Here is an 18768-nt window from a genome sequence, read left to right on the forward strand (position 1 = left end):
GTGTCTCAGATTCTTACGCTTGTCCGTTTTTCCTGCTTCATCTTGTCCATCACCTTCAGGAGCTGACTGTTCACCTGCTGCCTGATATATCCACCGCTTGACAGCGGAGCCGCTGTAGATGAAGATGATCAGTGTTTGTCACGTTATCTGTCAGTGGTGCTAATGTTATGGTAATTATATGATGTATTTATATACACGTATACATTAAACCTGTCTTTCTGAACATGTGCTCAACACTGAGAGATGGAGGCAATCTAACTAAACTCACACACCTGAAGAAACCAGTTTAATCATCATTTATAAAATGAATTAATTAATAATTAATTAATTAATAGAGATAAGAGGAAAGAGTTAAGGCACTCTCAGGTGGTAGTTCCTCATTTGGCTAAAAATGCACCTGATTGCAATTTTAGACATTTTAAGTAGTAATAAAATTGTGTTTCTGTTCATTACATTTTATTAATGTTGTAACATATATACATGATGACAAGTATGTGTTTAGACTGTATATATGTATATACACACGTATATATATATATATATATATACACAACTTATATATACACAGATATATATAATAGATTTTATATATACACAGATACATCATCTTGTATTTTTTTTGCATTTGTATTGCATAGAATTGCATTACAATCCACACACATACATATACACACACACGACTGTAAATATGTTTATACAGTGTATAAATTATATATAGGCATTTTAAGTATATATATATGTATATATATATATATATATATATATATACATATATATAAGGTACTATGGTCACCTTATTGACTTAATAAGTCTATTCCAACTAACTAAGTTTTTCTTGGGTAAATAGCAAAGCACTTGCTTTTAGTAAATTTCTGGATCAGAGTGTCTGCTAAATGACATAAATGTAAATGTAATGTAATTATATAATATATATATATATATATATATATATATATATATATATATATATATATATGTATGTATGTCAAATCAAATCAAATCAAATTTTATTTGTCACATACATAGTCATACACAGTATAACTTGCAGTGAAATGCTTTTATGACAGTCTGCTCACATCAAGCTATACAATAAAAATCTACATTTAAACTTAACTAAACCTTAACTTAATGAAGTAAAGTGCAAAAGTGCAAAAGAAAAATAAAAAAAAATAAAATAAAATTGAATAAGTTACATTTAAGTTAAAAAATAAAATATAAAAATATGAAAATATAGAAATATAGAAATATAAGCAAAAAAAATACAAAATACAAATATACAAATATATATACACAGATGAAATAGTGCGTGTCTGTGTGTGTATATATATGTATACATATGTACAGATTTATCTGTATGTGAGTGTATGTGTGAGTTAAAAAGAAAGAAATATTTTCGTTATGTATATATATATAAATAATGTGTATATATGTATATATATATATAAAAATGTGTGTGAGTGTGTGTTTGTATTGTAATGCAATACAATGCAAAAACAAATGCAAGATGACGACATAGATATCTTCTGAAATGCTAAAATATATAAAATGTGAAAGTTTAATGTTGTGAAGATCTTTAAAATGTCATTATTTACGTGCTTGCGTCACAGCCCAGGTCTCCTGCGCTTTTTACGTAACCGGAAACAGCGAATGCAGCGGGAAGCGCGAGGCCGTTTCAAATGTAGTAGATATAAACTTCCTGAACTATAAATATAAATATTCTTATAATAACATTCTTCATCCGATAAACCCCCTCGACCAGCTGGAGGGGTCGGTTCTGCGCTGGGGTCGTCGGGGCTAGCGCCAGTTAACAGGCAGACAGTTGGCTAGCTTTAGCTAGTTAGCCTGCTGCTAACAACAGCGGTCAGCGGAGTCCGTCAGGCGGGGGAGAGGGAGAGGGAGCTCGGCGCTGTACCCGGGAGCTCGGCGCTGTACCCGGGAGCTCGGCGCTGTACCCGGGAGCTCGGCCCTGTACCCGGGAGCTCGGCGCTGTACCCGGGAGCTCGGCGCTGTACCCGGGAGCTCGGCGCTGTACCCGGGAGCTCGGCGCTGTACCCGGGAGCTCGGCCCTGTTGATTAATCCAGCTTCTCTGTGTAGTTTCAGGGCAACATGGGGAGTTTGTTTCAGGAGGTGAAACGCTGGGCCACTGAGGAGCTGGACTTCCCCCCTCACAAACTTCCACACGACAGCTACATTAAAACGTGAGTACCTACTGGGACAGGGTTCCCACATGTCCTGCAAAATTAGTCCCCCCTCTGAATCATCTTATAAATCTCAATAAGACCCTGGTTGTGCTGTACAGTGTGCTGACTGAGGTCCTGTATACTGGAAGTGTTTAAGGCTACCTGCACCATGTTTAACAGCTTCTCAGAGAGAGGTCAGAGATGGATCTATGATCAACTGATCAGTAAATGTTTCCTGATGGTGAATAGGACACTGCTGAAGACACGGGTGTTTGTGCATTGCTAATTAATTTACACAGCTAATTAAATGTGTTAATTAAAACTTTCTAATGTAATGTTTTCTTGCTTCCAGTTCAGCTTTATTGGGATTATACTGAGACCGGCTTACCAGTAGTGCAGGGACAAACCACCAACCAGGAGACAGGACAGACATTCGTCTTAGACACTGGACGAGATTTAGCTTCCACCTTAAATCCATCTGTGCAGTGATTATATATATATATATATATATATATATATATATATATATATATATATATATATATATATACACACATACACTAATGATCAAACGCACACAGCCCGGGTATCAAACCCACAACCTTGTCATCAGTAGCCCGGCCCTCTAACTGCTAAAGCCACCACTGTACATGAGACAGGGCTTATAGACAGTAATTACTAAAATATACACACATGTGCATGAAGGCTGGGAGATTAAGGTCCAGACTAAATTACTGTACTCTCAATCAGCTATGATGAGTCAAGCTGCATCTCCTTTGTTCCCAGTTGTGCTCTCACATTTGCCAAAAAACATATCTATATATATATTGTGGTTGGTGTGGCGCAACAGATAATACCACTACCTGCTAGTGTGCTTCCACACCATGTGGGAGACTGGGGTTCGATTCCCAGTCTGGATGGCTAAGCTGCGCTACACCAATAAGAGTACTTGGGCCAGAGTCCTAAAACACTACATTGGTCCACCTGTGTAATACGAGTAACCTTGTAAGTCGCTCTGGATAAGAGCGTCAGCTAAATGACGTAAATGTAAATGTAAATATCTGCATCGTATTGTCCAGATTTGCATTGAAAAGTAGACCCAGTAACTGTGTCTATAAAACCAGATTATACTGATAGGCTTTGAATACGCTGATTGATTAAATGTTGTGTGTGGAAATTAGTGTTGCACTGATACTGTGTTGGTATCGGCACCGACACTGGCACTTACACACAGTGTATATCAGCAATGAGGAGCATTAATACTGTGAAGCTTACTGATGCTCTAAATCGTTTTTATTACATCAAACATTTTTGTTTGCAAACTTTATTATGAAACTAAATTTTTAAACAACCAGTAAACATTATAACAGTAACAACCATAGGAAAGTCTCAGCACTTTGTCTGCATGTGGTGTTTATTGTTGAGTTGAGTTGAGTTGAGTTGAGTTTCAGCAGCTTGTTTAAAGGAAACACTGAAGTTTAGTAGCTTTAGTAACTAGTAGAGACGTGAACCTGAAGGTGAAACTGCTGCTCTGTTTGTCTCTAAACTGGCGTATCTTTTTCTCACGGCTCTGAAATGTGGATTAAACAGCAGTTAAAAGCTGTTTGGTGAAGCTGAGCCAGATTCTGCTTCCCTACCTGCTCGTGTTTCTGCATTGTGGTCATTTTTATTATTTTTTCAGCTCTGAAACTTTTCAAATGTGCAGATCCTCAACCAGTAAATGCTGTTATTTCAAGCTTATTTGATTTATAATCTATAGAAAGTTGGAAATATCAGGATTTATTGCCAAGTATCGAGTATTTAAGTCAGAGTTGGTATCGGTGCTCTGTATTGGCAGATACTTGAAAATGTGGCATCGGAAAGGAAAAAGTGGTATCGGTGCATCCCTACCTGTAATATATAATTATGCTGTTTAAACATTAATACTGTCTTTTCTATGTTGTTTAGATTATGTGTCGGTCCAGGAGCCTCAATTTGGAAATATGTCATAAAGCATGTTTACCATGAGAGGTAAGTACTGCCTTTCCACATTTGGACTATTAAAAAAAATGGTCTTTTCTGTGTAGAAATGGTCCCCCTTTGCTCTAAGCTCTACCAGCAGCAGCAGCAGGTCTGGAGCTCTGCTGCAGTTACTGAGTCAGTTGGAGGCTTTTCTGCACTCTGCTCTGAGCTCAGCACTCGGCCCTGACCCCGCTCTGTAACTTTACGTGGTCTGACAGACACTCGGTGGCTGAGCTGCTCTCTGTGAGCTGTTCCTCCTAAACTCTTCCACTGTTCAATAATAACACCACTCACAGCTGATGGAGGAAGATCTAGGAGGGAGGAAATTATAAAATTTCACCAGCTGACTTGTTGTTGTTGGTGCAGCGGTGTCTCCAATTACATACAGAACCACGCTGGAGTTCAGTGAGCTCTTCAGAACCTCCCGTTCTTTCACTGATGTGTGTAAGAAAGGCAGACTGCAGGGCTAGGGGCTTGATTTTACACACCTGTGGCAATAAGACTGAATCAAACACCTGAATTCACTGATTAAGAGGTGTGTCCCAATACTTTTGTCCATATAGGGTAGCTTTAAGGACACTATATATGGTTTGTATACAGCTTTTCTATAGATATAAAATACCTCCAGATTTTAGCAGGCAAGGAAAGTTTAATATTCATACATGAAAGCAATTCAAAGTGTTTTACAAAGGAGGGAGTTGAATGCAAAATATGTGTAAAAATGAGTGTAATAATGAAGTAAAAAATGAAAGGTACCATAAAAATGGAAAAAAAGGCCTACATAAGACATTTAGAGTAGCGATGCACCGATCCGGCTTTTTCAGTTTCCATATCGATACATAAAGGATCGGTTCCATGGATCGGCCTAATTATCTGATACCTGATCCAGCTAATTTTATTAATATCGGGATTGATATCCGATACTAATATCGGATCAGTGCATTCCTAATTTAGAGTGCAGTGCTAAATAAGTAAGTCTTGAGACTCAATTATAAGCACAGCAAACTAGCAATGTTTTCATACTAGGTTTAAACATCTTAACCTTTGCAGCACACATAAGATCTGGTCTGGTACTTGGTCCCAGTTCCTAAATGAAGGGCTAAGTTCTGCTTCACCAGGTTTAGTTTGGGCTCTGGGCTCTACTAGCTGACCTGTGTCCATAGATCTAAGACATAGACCTACTTGGCTTAGCAGCAGCTCTTAAATCTTCTCGGCTAGTGTACGAAGTGTAGAAGGTCTGACGGCTGAACAGCTAACCGGGTGTATTTCCAAAATGTAAGTTTTACGTTTTTCTGTTTTGTTTCCCCACAGGAATGTCAGAGTTATGCGAGGAAATCTCCAATGGTATCCTTCTCAAGTGTGTCATCATCTTAGCTGGCTAGTGGGCCTTCTGACACTGTGCCTTTTTCTTCAGAATCATCAGTTTCACTTTAATACTGAGATGACTTATACTGATGCTCATTTTTTCCTTGACACATTTCCTGAAGGTACAAAATTGTACAGGATAAAGAGGTAAGAGGGAAAAGCCTGAGCCCTGAGTGCTGTCTGAAAACCTTTGACAATTGACAATATTTTATTGTATCGTGATACATTTTGTTATGGTGATATCAATAAGCTTTTCTAATCATATGGAGGAGACTGTTGGTGCTTAATAAACACTGATCAGCTGCAGGGTTCATTACTAACAGTGTGATTAGACTGAAGGGTTCATTAGATGAAGAGCAGCAGATGTTGAGTAGAAATCGCTGTACAGGAGAGGATCTGAATAGTAGTTTATAAGAATCTGTCAGTACGGATGTATTTAGTCTGTGATCACATGTATCAAGATAAATATTGTGAAACATGTCTCATTTTTACCATATCGCCCAGTCATCGCATGATGAGATAAGATAAGATAATCCTTTATTAGTCCTACAGTGGGGAAATTTTCAGTGTCACAGCAGAAAGGGCTAGCAAGACACTCAGATGCAAAAACGTAGATAAATTACCACTATATACACAATATAAATAATAGTAATAGTAGTAAAGTAAAAAAGCAATGACAATAGTATTTACAGATTATTTACAGATACTTCATCATTATCTAAGTTATTTCAAGATGGGCTCCTCTGTCAGAAGTGCTTCTTCTAGTGTCCGTCTGCCATAAATTAGGAAAAAAAAAAAAAATGAAAACAATATGAGGTGAAATGCAATAAAGCGCCAAAACAGACATTGTAAACTTGATTTAGATCCATTTATACATACAGCATCTTCTCCCACTGTGAACTGGCTGTTTTCCAGCTGAAGGATATGAGCTGTACAGGGCTAGGATAGTAAGGCAAGCGGAGGTGACCTGACTTTAGCATTTGTTTGTTTACCAGAAGACTCCAAAAAAAGGTCCAAAAGCTGCTCCAAGCACCGTAAGTTGGATTGGTTCGAAAACCACAAGGCCACAAATTTGGTGCCTGTAGCTTGGAAAAAAAGGTGACCTGTAGTGTAAATTTTTGCTTTTAAAGTTTACGGACACATTTTAGTGTATTCCTATGGGAGTGTTTTGGCCAGTGTTTTCAGACACTGTACGGATACTATTGCACTTATCCAAAAGCTGTGTACAGGCACTTTATTCCAGATTGGAATGGTGTGGGTATAAAGTGGCATAAAATATAAAGAGGAGAAGTAATAATAATAATAATAATAATAATAATAAAAAGAAAAAATTGGAACAAAACATTTAACACCAATGAAATTGGAGCCGAGGAAGAAGAAGAAGAAGAAGAAGAAGGTGGTGGAGGTGGATGTGGAGGGTGTGAAGTTGTTTGTCCCAGAAGTAAAGGGGAGTGGGAGGATATATAGGGCCTGGGAAATGAGGAAATGGCGTTCAGGATGTTGTCCTGGCTCAGGTTCTGTCTCTGAAGCCCATCATTCCTATTCTGAGAGGCCCATAATATTGCAGTATACTGCTGGTGCACGAATCTTGGATCAGATTTCTGACTGTAATAAATTCTGCAGGACTAAAGCAGAGGTTGTGTGGTGTGTTCTGTGCAGCTAAAGCAGGTGGAGGGGCAGAATAAAGATGCTCAGCGTCTGGAGCTGCAGAGAGAGATGGAGGAACTGCAGGCTGAGCTCTCTCAGTTAGACCACAAGATCAGCACAGCGGAGGAGCAGCTCGCTAATGAAGGTGAGGCTTCTGCACTCCTCACTCGTAAACTCAGAATACAGCTGCATGATATTTGTGTTGTCTTTATCTACCAATCTGCCATAACATTACTATATATACATATTGGAAGTCCTCTATAATGGCTCCTGTCAAGGGGTGGATATATTACGCAGCAAGTGAAGTATTGAAGCTGTAGATAATGGGTGAAAAACATTCCCTAAACATCAGGCAGGTCTTGTGGGGTGTTCCCAGTATGCAGTGGTCCATGGAGGGACAACCAGTGAACCGGCGACAAGGTCCAGGGCAAATAAGGAACATTGATTCTCATGGAGGCCCCACCTCACAACTTACAGGGCTTAAAGGATCTGCAGTTAATGTCTTGGTGTTCCAGATACAACGGGACACCTTCAGAGGTCTGGTGGAGAACATGCCTAATTGGGTCAGAGTTGTTATCCCTGAAACCATTCATTAGGCAGGTGGTATTAATGTTATGGCTGATCTGTGTATTATTTACTCTGGTATTCTCTCTGTCACCTCTCTCTGAGCAGAGAAGAACGTGGGCAGGCACTGGGAGATGTACGAGGAAAGCAGACTAAGGGAGCTGATGCTGGACTCCTTCAGGCAGCGCTGTGCAGATGAGCGAAACTCTCTCACAGAGGACACACAGAAGATCAGCAGACAGCGACAAGCCTTGGAGCAGCTCTCCAAGTAATCCCTCTCAAAAAACACTTGGTTTGATTCTGTAAAAATATAAAGTCCAAATGGTTCTAGATTCGGTTTAAAGAGGGGCTATACTTTAATTGATTACTGATGAGGTCAGGGTTTTTTTTTTCCAGTGTGAATCTGCAGTGTGTGTGTGTAGTCTGAATGTTATGACTGGTAATGATGGGTAGGGGATTTAAATAGACTTGCATGAAGTAAGTATGAGAAGAGCCAGACCAGTAAAAACATCTCCTTTTTGCAGAAAAGCAGAGGTGAAGCTGGTGTTTGGACCATCTGACAGTGGGAACACTGGAATGGCTGCTGAACCACTGGTTCTAGTAAGCACTGCTCCTTTATGGCCACTATATAGACAGAAGTATTGGGACACACCTCTTAATCATTGAATTCAGGTGTTTTGATTCAGTTGGTGTGTAAAATCCAGCCTCTAGCCCTGCAGTCGGCCTTTCTTCCACACATCAGTGAAAGAACGGGAGGTTCTGAAGAGCTCCCTGAACTCCAGCGTGGTTCTGTATGTAATAAGAGACACCGCTGCACCAACTACAACAAGTCAGCTGGTGAAATTTTATAATTTCCTCCCTCCTAGATCTTCCTCCATCAGCTGTGAGTGGTGTTATTATTGAACAGTAGAAGAGTTTAGGAGGAACAGCTCACAGAGAGCAGCTCAGCCACCGAGTGTCTGTCAGACCACGTAAAGTTACAGAGCGGGGTCAGGGCCGAGTGCTGAGCTCAGAGCAGAGTGCAGAAAAGCCTCCAACTGACTCAGTAACTGCAGCAGAGCTCCATATTAATGCCTATGGGTTTAGAATGGTTGGTTGTAACGGCTCCTGTATGTGTAATATTGTAGGTGTCCCAATACATTTGTCCATATAGTGTAAACGTAGGGATGGATATATAGTTAGATAAATATCGTCATAATCCTCATCTTATCTGTTTAGTCTAATTCAGGGTCGCATGTCAACATTTTTATCTGGTAGAAATGTTTTAAATCAATTTCTCTAATCTGGGTTGTGACTTCCCTTCAGCGAGACATCCGTGACCTATGCAATGAGAGAGTCCTCTTCTTCCAGTCTCTGCAAGACAGCATGCTGAAGGCCACTTCTGAGTAAGAGCAGCTGTTTTCAGACAGTTCACCTTTTCATCTTCATCAGTGGTTTTCCTATACATTTCTATACAATTTCATTTCCAATGCAGATTTACTCCTGATCAGAGGAATGCAGCATACCAGCATTGGCTCAGTGCTGTTCAGGTGGGCTAAGTGTGTGTGTGTGTGTGTGTGTGTGTAGCTAGATGATGATAATGATGATGCAGGGATTCAGGGATTGTGTTATGGACTTGAAAAATGTGAATACCTATGTCCCCTTTTTAGGATTTGCTGCGCTCTCACCCTTCAAATCAAGTGCTCTTAGCCCTGCAGACTCTGGCTGGGAAACAGCAGGCAGCCCTGGAGAAGATGACTGCCGCTTTGGATGTAGAACATGAAGTGTCTGCTCTTGGGTAAATATCCATAACATCATTTCAGCTTTTACTACATTCCTCATCAAATAGGTTTCCATAAAAAGAGTGAGAACCCAGTCTATCTAACTTCAGAATGCCTTCAAATCTTGGCGAATAGTAATTTATATATTATTCATCTCTTCCTCTAGGTTTCGCTATGAGAGTAATCATCTACTTGATGTGTCGATGGAAGAGGAGCAGGACTTACCGCCAGTCCACAGTCTGTTACAGGTGAGCAGAAATTAGGATATAGTGGAATGCCATTAGTCAGCAATTAGGCAATTATGGTAGATAATTCTGCGTATGTGTGTGTTTGCACATTCAGTCTGCCTGGGAGGATGTGGAGCAGTGTTATATGCAGCTGGCGGATGTGCGCAGCAGAGCTCTGCAGTTGCAGGCTGATCTAGGAGCTCTCATGAAGCAGACGCAGCTCAGAATTCTTGGACAGGACGATGATGCTGACCCCATTGCCAGGTTGCTCAACTCCCTCCACCTAACAAATGATTTACCATCTACCATCTTTTCAGTAGATATAGCATACTACATACCACCCCCTCCCTCCTTTTACCCAGCACTGATATTTAAAGGGGCTTTATCAAGTAAGAGAATTCTGAATTTGTGTGTTTGACCTCGTCCTTGTGTTGTCCTGTCGTCTGTCTCAGGAGTGTGTTTGAGCTGGAGGTGCAGACGGTGAGGCAGGCTGCAATCAGAGACAGTGTGAGGGAGCAGTGTGCTCAGCTGCAGCTGCAGAGCCGAGAGAGACACGAGGCCCTGCGGAGCCTCCAGGCACAGTGGCAAAGCATCATGGACTTTAGACAGCTCGTGGTATGTCTCAGTGAGCATCTTTACGGTTTGGGTAGAACAGAATGTATAGGTTATGCTTTTAATGTTGTTTTGTAGTAACTATGATCATTATTTGGTAAATGACCATAAAACTAATGGTTAGGTTCGGAAGCTATGAGAGTTCTGAAGCGAAGAACTAAGCTGTAGCTGGGGGCACATACAGACCCTTGGAGTTAATGGGGTTAAATATGAAGTAGAGGTGTGTAAGTGCAATATTTGGGTGTGAGTTGATGGTCATCATACTGTGTACATTTACTTATTACTGGTCCAGGAAATAAATACAGTCAAACAAGGAATCACACCAATTTCTTACTGATTTTAGTGTTAAAAAACAAAAGAATAAATTGAATTATAGAAGAAAAAAAACTTTAAATGCGGCTTTCTTATTTTTTTATTATTATTTTATTTATTTATTATTTTATTAAGGGAGACATTTTACATGTAATTTCATTAATGCATTTATTTAAGTTTTAAGTATAATAAAGCTTTTGTTCGACCAATAAAAATACCTGTTTATATTTGTTAAGAGTTAATGTATAATAAAAAGAACAAGAAAAGTGGGAAAATTGTGAAATACCATAAAACCATATTATAATAAATGGGCCTCTATAATATTAGGCAGGTGGTATTAATGTTAGGGCTGATTTATGTATGATAAACTACAGTAAGTAATGTTTTGATGGTAATTGCAATAAGCAGTTCTTTCTCAATGTAGTTCAACGGCAGGCTAGGATTGTCAGGCAACATATCAGTTAAGCAATACTCCATAAACACTTAAATATATATATATATTTTTTAATAACTGGGAACATTCATACAGAATTAATCTGATCTGTGCCGTTGTCTCTGTGTAAATCATTACTTTATAATAATGTTTTTGAATGCTGAAGAGGTTCTCTGTCTCTGTCTTGTGCAGGATATTAGACAGGAACACATAAGGAGTCTGATCAAAGGAAACTCCACCATAAAGACTGAACTCACTCGTGTTCATTCTGAGGTAATGAGTGCCTGCAGTCTTTTTTCCCCGACTCATTTTATTGCTGATAAAAAAAAGAGGCAAGATAATGAATATCAGTGGTCTGTGTTCTTAAGGTAGTGTGTTCATATATTCGCTATTTTAATATCTGAATGTTCTAATTAAGAGTTATGCGGCAATGACAAGGTGTTTGCAGGTCAGCACTCTAACCATGAAATGCAGCTTGGTTTTATTTTAGTCCATCACTCGGTCCAGTACAGCATCAGAACCCTAACCTGATACACACTGAGAGTTCGTCCATCACTCGGTCCAGTACAGCATCAGAACCCTAACCTGATACACACTGAGAGTCAGTCCATCACTCGGTCCAGTACAGCATCAGAACACTAACCTGATACACACTGAGAGTCAGTCCATCACTCGGTCCAGTACAGCATCAGAACCCTAACCTGATACACACTGAGAGTCAGTCCATCACTCGGTCCAGTACAGCATCAGAATCTTAACCTGATACACACTGAGAGTCAGTCCATCACTCGGTCCAGTACAGCATCAGAACACTAACCTGATACACACTGAGAGTCCGTCCATCACTCGGACCAGTACAGCATCAGAACCCTAACCTGATACACACTGAGAGTCAGTCCATCACTCGGTCCAGTACAGCATCAGAACACTAACCTGATACACACTGAGAGTCAGTCCATCACTCGGTCCAGTACAGCATCAGAACCCTAACCTGATACACACTGAGAGTCAGTCCATCACTCGGTCCAGTACAGCATCAGAATCTTAACCTGATACACACTGAGAGTCAGTCCATCACTCGGTCCAGTACAGCATCAGAACACTAACCTGATACACACTGAGAGTCAGTCCATCACTCGGTCCAGTACAGCATCAGAACACTAACCTGATACACACTGAGTCCATCAAGTGGCCCAGTACAGCATCAGAACCCTAACCTGATACACACTGAGTCCATCAAGTGGCCCAGTACAGCATCAGAACCCTAACCTGATACACACTGAGAGTCCGTCCATCACTCGGACCAGTACAGCATCAGAACACTAACCTGATACACACTGAGAGTCAGTCCATCACTCGGTCCAGTACAGCATCAGAACACTAACCTGATACACACTGAGAGTCAGTCCATCACTCGGTCCAGTACAGCATCAGAACACTAACCTGATACACACTGAGAGTCAGTCCATCACTCAGTCCAGTACAGCATCAGAACCCTAACCTGATACACACTGAGTCCATCACTCGGACCAGTACAGCATCAGAACACTAACCTGATACACACTGAGAGTCCGTCCATCACTCGGTCCAGTACAGCATCAGAACACTAACCTGATACACACTGAGAGTCCGTCCATCACTCGGTCCAGTACAGCATCAGAACCCTAACCTGATACACACTGAGAGTCAGTCCATCACTCGGTCCAGTACAGCATCAGAATCTTAACCTGATACACACTGAGAGTCAGTCCATCACTCGGTCCAGTACAGCATCAGAATCTTAACCTGATACACACTGAGAGTCCGTCCATCACTCGGCCCAGTACAGCATCAGAACACTAACCTGATACACACTGAGAGTCAGTCCATCACTCGGTCCAGTACAGCATCAGAACACTAACCTGATACACACTGAGTCCATCAAGTGGCCCAGTACAGCATCAGAACCCTAACCTGATACACACTGAGTCCATCAAGTGGCCCAGTACAGCATCAGAACCCTAACCTGATACACACTGAGAGTCAGTCCATCACTCGGTCCAGTACAGCATCAGAACCCTAACCTGATACACACTGAGAGTCAGTCCATCACTCGGTCCAGTACAGCATCATCAATATTTGTTAATATATGTATAATTACAGTATTTCTCAATAATGTAAATGCTACCAAACCTTGAAGATACAGGGTTTCTGTGTGACTGTGAAGATATGATGTATTTAGTTTTTTAAAGAACCACTTAGATTCCCACTGGCTAAGCCCTGTTATCTAAAAATCATAATTTTTAATTAGGTTCTTAATAGAATATTAATTTTGTGGGTTTTTTTGTTTAATGATTTAAGTACTGTACATTGTTCAACTTACCAAAATATTGTAATACATGTGACTGTATATCATATACATAGTATGTGTATCCCAAAAATGTCTTCAGGTGTCGATCTTTCTTGCCATATCGTCTGTGTGTAATTTCAGTACTGTCTCTGATATTTCCCCTAGTTACAGCAGTTTGTGCGGGAGAATCTCAGCCCGCAGTTTGGAGGTGTGGTTCGTGCTGCTACTGTACTTCGTAACTCTGTGTCCCAGGAGGGAAAGCAGTTTAACTCAGTGTTTCTCGCTGCCCTCGATCGCAGGATCATAGATGGGTAAACCGCACGGCATGTCCTAAGTACACAAAAAAATCATATTCATTAGGTTGTCACTAAAACTAGCTTTTCATGTCCTTTTTAAAAGCCATAAAACCCTGTGATTGATGAAGTGTAATGTGCAGTACAATGGTAAGAGTTGAAAAGAAGAGCTAATTATCATCCAGAAAGATGTACGCTATAATAATGCTATGTCTCTGTCATTCAGTGGAGCTTACTTTGTATGGTAAAACACTGGTCATTCAGAATAAATGATAGATTAATAATAATAATAATCATAACAATAATAATAAAACCAATTATTATTATTCAGTTGTAATGATAATAATAACTGAAAAACAATAATAATCCTTTTTAACAAGTATTATTTATTATTGTCATTATTATTATTATTATTATAACAACTGAATAACAATGTTTTTTAAAAAGTTTTTGTTATTATTATTATTATTATTATTATTACACTGGAGCTGCATTTGAAATTGCACAGGTTTACTTTCTTTTGTATCTTATAGTGAGAGAATACCAGTGGACCAGCTCTCCCTCTACCGTGTGAATTCTCCAGCCCTCCAAACAGTCCGTTGCAGTCTTTCCACACCAATGTACATGGTGAGGAACACACACACACACACACACACACACACACACACACACACACACACACATTTAGGGACTCTGCATTTTTATGTTATTGTTCATATCACAATTTGTTTGTCAAGTTCAGCGATTTTTCACCCTGAATAATGTAGCCATTTAATTCCATCAGGTCAGGTTCCTTTGTCCCTATACTTATGGACAACCAGAAAGTTCCCAAATGATGATTGACATGCCAAACAAATCATAAAGAAAGAAAACGAAACAATATAGTCAACCAAAAGTGTATGTTAGTATTCCACAGGACGTAATCTGGCTTTAGTGACCACCTCACACCTCTTTGTCATATTTCCTTTTCATTAAGCTGATCTAATGAATTCCTTTTCATACATTCTTCACCGCTGCCGCTCCTCCTATAGTGATTAGGTTCTTCTTCTCCACACGTTTCTCAACACCGTTCCACAAGCCCTCACTGGGGTTTAAATCTGGGCCTTGCATCGTCCATGCCATCACCTTAACTAGTCTCGCTGGCAGAAAGAGTCATTGGTGGTGGTTGTGCTCAAAATAGTAGAGAGAGAGAGATGGGTGGGCAATATTATGATATTTATATATGACATATATGATTTTGATCATATATCATATATTTTATCTTATTGTAATAGAAGCGAGCACATCATGGATATCCCCAAAGCCTAAAGAACGCTGACCAACTGTGCATTTCATTACAGACTTTAATTAGCGCTGTTTAATTAGACAAACTGCAGCAGATTTTAAATACAGATCACTGTACGCTGTAGAGTAGTAGGGTATTTAAGTAGCAGGTTTTATATATTACACACACAATTTTGTGGGTATCATCAGTGCTTAAACACTGACGAGCTGCAAGTTTTACTACAAAAGTGTATTTAGTGCTGCTTAATTGCAGCAGATTTTTTATGTAAATCACTGAACTCTGTATAGGAGAGTGTTCGCGTACTGACTTTTAGTAGTCTGCTGCTACTGAAGCATTTTGTGCAGCTCAAAATATTGCGATAAATATTGTCAATCATGAAATTGTCTTTAAATATCGTGAAATAATGTTTTTTTTTTGTTTGTTTTTTTACAATATTGCCCAGAGCAGATGGTAAACATCAGTGTATGACCTGTGTTCCACTGTACATGGAAAACATCCGGAATTGTTTTTATAAGATTGAGGAATTGAAGTCTAGACTGCCTGGTTGGTCTGTTGTTGTTAAAGAGAGGGGTGGGCAATATGACCCTTATCGTATTATTGTGATACATCATATATATTTGATACCCACAATACATAGTATATCGTGGGTATCATCAGTGCTTAAACACTGCTTAAAAACGGCAGGTTTTACTACGAAATTTGTAATTAGTGCTGCTTAATTAGATGAGGTGCAGCAGACTTTGCATATAAATCACTCAACCGAGTATAGTGGGGTATTTGAGTAGCAGGTTTTAAGAATCTGTCGCTACTGCTGCCTTTTGTCTGCGGATCAAAATATTACAATAAATATTCTGCATCATAAAATTGTGTTTAAATATTGTAATATAATATTTTTACTATCACATATCACATATACCATACAAGCCATAGAGAGATTACTTCAGACACACAGGTAGCTTTATTTATTTATTTATTTTTAATAATCTGCTGCTACTCATGCTTTTTATCTGCGTGTCAAAATTACAATAATTTTGTGTTTCTTGAAAGTCTTTAAATATTGTGATGATATAATATTTTTTACTATATCGCCCAACCCTTGTTAAAGGGTTCATCAAACCTCATTTTTATCTTTTAAACGAACTCTCCCTGTCTCTGTGCTCTAGGCTCCAGAGGAGTTATGCTCTCAGACAGTAGCCCAGAGGCTGGAGCTAAGATTTCTTCGCCGACTTCTGCAGCTGCTCTCGGACTCTCTAGCAGATGCCCAGAGACGGACAGCGCAGCTCCCTGCTCCCAACCAGCCAGGTAGCGTACACACTCTGGCTTTAGGCTACCTGCCCCCTCAGTGTATAGAGACAAAGCTGAATTAAGATGTTGGTGAATTAAGACATGTTTAAGGGATATCCTGGAATTTTTAACCCTAATACTGTACTGTTCAGTAGTCGGAGAGCTCCCTTTGTTTATATAAATTATCTTTAAAATGACCTTTATGTAAAACGTTATATATATTATCATTATTTATATATTATTTATTATTTTTATTTGTTTATATATATATATATATATATATATATATATTTTTTTTTATTATTTATTTATTTATTTTTTTATTATTATTATTATTATTTTATTTTTATTTTTTTTTATTTTTTTTTTAGATATTTTTAGTCAGATAATATCACAGTAAGATAATCCCCTTGAATAAGTTTTCAAAAATATTCAAGTTTCAGGTTTATTTATTTGTCATTTGCACAACATGTCAGGACATTTATGCATTGAAATGCTTGTGGTGAGGCTCAGGTTGATTCTCTACAGAAGGACAAAACTATATACATACTAAACATAATATTAAGTTTACATGAGGTCCTGTGGTAATTCCTCCTGTGATTTACTTGGGTCTGGAATGGCTATATCCGTAAAAAACCTATCATGGAAGCCAGTGAGCTTTTGCGTTTGCACCTGGTCATTGTGTCAAGTTTTCCGTCATCCGTGTTAATTGACTGTCCGTTACAGATAAAGCGGATAAGGATTAGCTTGAAAATGCTGGAGTATTCCTTTAAAGACTACTGCAGTCTGTTATGACGACTCCTGCTTGAATGCAGTCTGAATCAAAGCCAGAAGACCCTGCTGCATAGCCGAACTCTGTCTTTATGAGTCAGACCCCCTGCTGTGGAGTCAATTTCCCTCACAGACAGCAAGTTTTAACCTCCGTGTGTATGCTTTCTTTTGCATTTTGTCTGTGTGTGTGTGTGTTTCTGTGTGAGACAGCCCTACTGCAGCGTGTGAAAGCCGAGGATGCAGAGGTGTTGCAGTCTCTACTGCCTCGTGTAAAGGAGCTCACACAGCGGTGCACTAAAGGTCTGGCCTACGGGAGCCAAGTCAATACTGCCATTGCACACTGGTAAGGATTTATTTCCTTTCACCTCATTTCCTTTACTGTTGCTTTTCAGTAAGGGGAATGAGAGGAGGTGATTGAAAGGCACTGTGTCGGTTATAAGCAACAAACTTGCAGTTTATTCATCCTTCAGACAGTAAACACAAAGAACTAAGCACCAATAGTTACGCTGAACACAGCTTCCTAATTGCCTCACACAGTAAGCAAGTTAAAGCAACATTTACGAAGCATTGTACCTTAAAATATCATCTTCAGGATCATGTTGAAGCTCCACTGACTAACAGGGGGAGAACAGACTTGTTTTAATACCCTTGATCTCAGAAGCAACAATGAATAAGCAGGTGTCCCAATACTTTTGTCCATGTAGTGTATGTGCTGATGTGTGAATGTTATTATAAGAAGGTGCTTTAAGAGGGACTGCCACAGCACCCTCCTGAGGAAGCACTTACACTGTCTCACTGTCTCACCCCTCAGTTCCTTAATATTGGAGATTTCAGACACTACTGTGGAACAAGCTTTTCTGTAACAGACAGACAGGTGGGCAGTGAGAAACTTGAGGGGCTATCATCCTTCCACTTTTTCATTAGGGAGTTTTTAGTACAGAAATTTAACAAGTTTCACTTGCAATGAAGTTTGAGAGTTGGGGAGTTAGGTTTCATGCTCTGCTAGCTTTCATTATAAGCCACATTAACATTTCTGTCTGATCTCCTAATATCTTATAGCAGTTTAATGGGACATTCAGCCCATAATGAACAAAATGTGAATTAGGAAAAATTATGACTGTGCCTCAGCTGTTGTATAATCTAGTAATGAGACTAGAGGTGGGAGGACTAGGGTGTGGGTTGATGCTGGATGGTTCTAGCATGCATTAGATATCAAGATTAATAGAATTGTGCCCGTTTTTTTTATATTTTATTTAATTTTTTATTGCAAGATCAGTGTTTTGCCCTGTTTACCAACCTAGAGTCTTTATGTTCTGTACAGGTGGGAGCAGCCTGGTCAATTTGCTCTGCCAGAGATGCAACAGGAGGGACTGACTTTCCAGCAGTGGCTTCAGCGATGGAAACTGGCTACAAAAGGGCTTTAAATGCAGTTTTTGGAAACCTAGACTGCTGGAAATCTTCATTTTCTTAATGTTTAATTATGCTCTGCATTTTAGATGCCCGTCAACCTTGTATCTCCATTTTTGGCATAATGTAAGTAGCAGTTCTTAAGTGTATCAGAATTGATTATTGTGATTAATGAACCAATAGAAATACTGCAAAATGACTTGGAATAAAGTATCTTCACATTGACTTCTATTGAAAGTTAGGAACTTTACAGGAGGAGGATGACAAAAGGCTTCTTATTTTGGAGATACAAGGTTT

The 18768-nt window shown here is 39.4% G+C and overlaps 1 protein-coding gene across 2 annotated transcripts; it reads left to right on the forward strand.

Moving 5' to 3' along the window:
- Positions 1-1630: 1630 nt before the first annotated feature.
- haus5 (HAUS augmin-like complex, subunit 5) lies at positions 1631-18696 on the forward strand. 2 transcript variants are annotated; one of them, XM_072681319.1, is made up of 20 exons: positions 1643-1681; positions 2096-2199; positions 4129-4191; positions 5494-5526; positions 5670-5694; positions 7207-7339; positions 7867-8026; positions 8283-8358; positions 9064-9143; positions 9233-9287; positions 9408-9535; positions 9685-9766; positions 9861-10009; positions 10198-10360; positions 11295-11375; positions 13597-13742; positions 14258-14351; positions 16173-16311; positions 17275-17407; positions 18386-18696. In XM_072681319.1, exons 2-20 carry the CDS (start codon positions 2108-2110, stop codon positions 18486-18488), a joined length of 1935 nt encoding a protein of 644 aa, XP_072537420.1. In that variant the 5' UTR covers positions 1643-1681; positions 2096-2107; the 3' UTR covers positions 18489-18696. The 2 variants fall into 2 exon arrangements, with proteins under 2 accessions (XP_072537419.1, XP_072537420.1); XM_072681318.1 differs by having other exon boundaries at positions 1631-2199.
- Positions 18697-18768: the final 72 nt, after the last annotated feature.

This window comes from Salminus brasiliensis, chromosome 6 (assembly GCF_030463535.1).
Source record: "Salminus brasiliensis chromosome 6, fSalBra1.hap2, whole genome shotgun sequence".
In the NCBI taxonomy this organism is placed as follows: domain Eukaryota; kingdom Metazoa; phylum Chordata; class Actinopteri; order Characiformes; family Bryconidae; genus Salminus; species Salminus brasiliensis.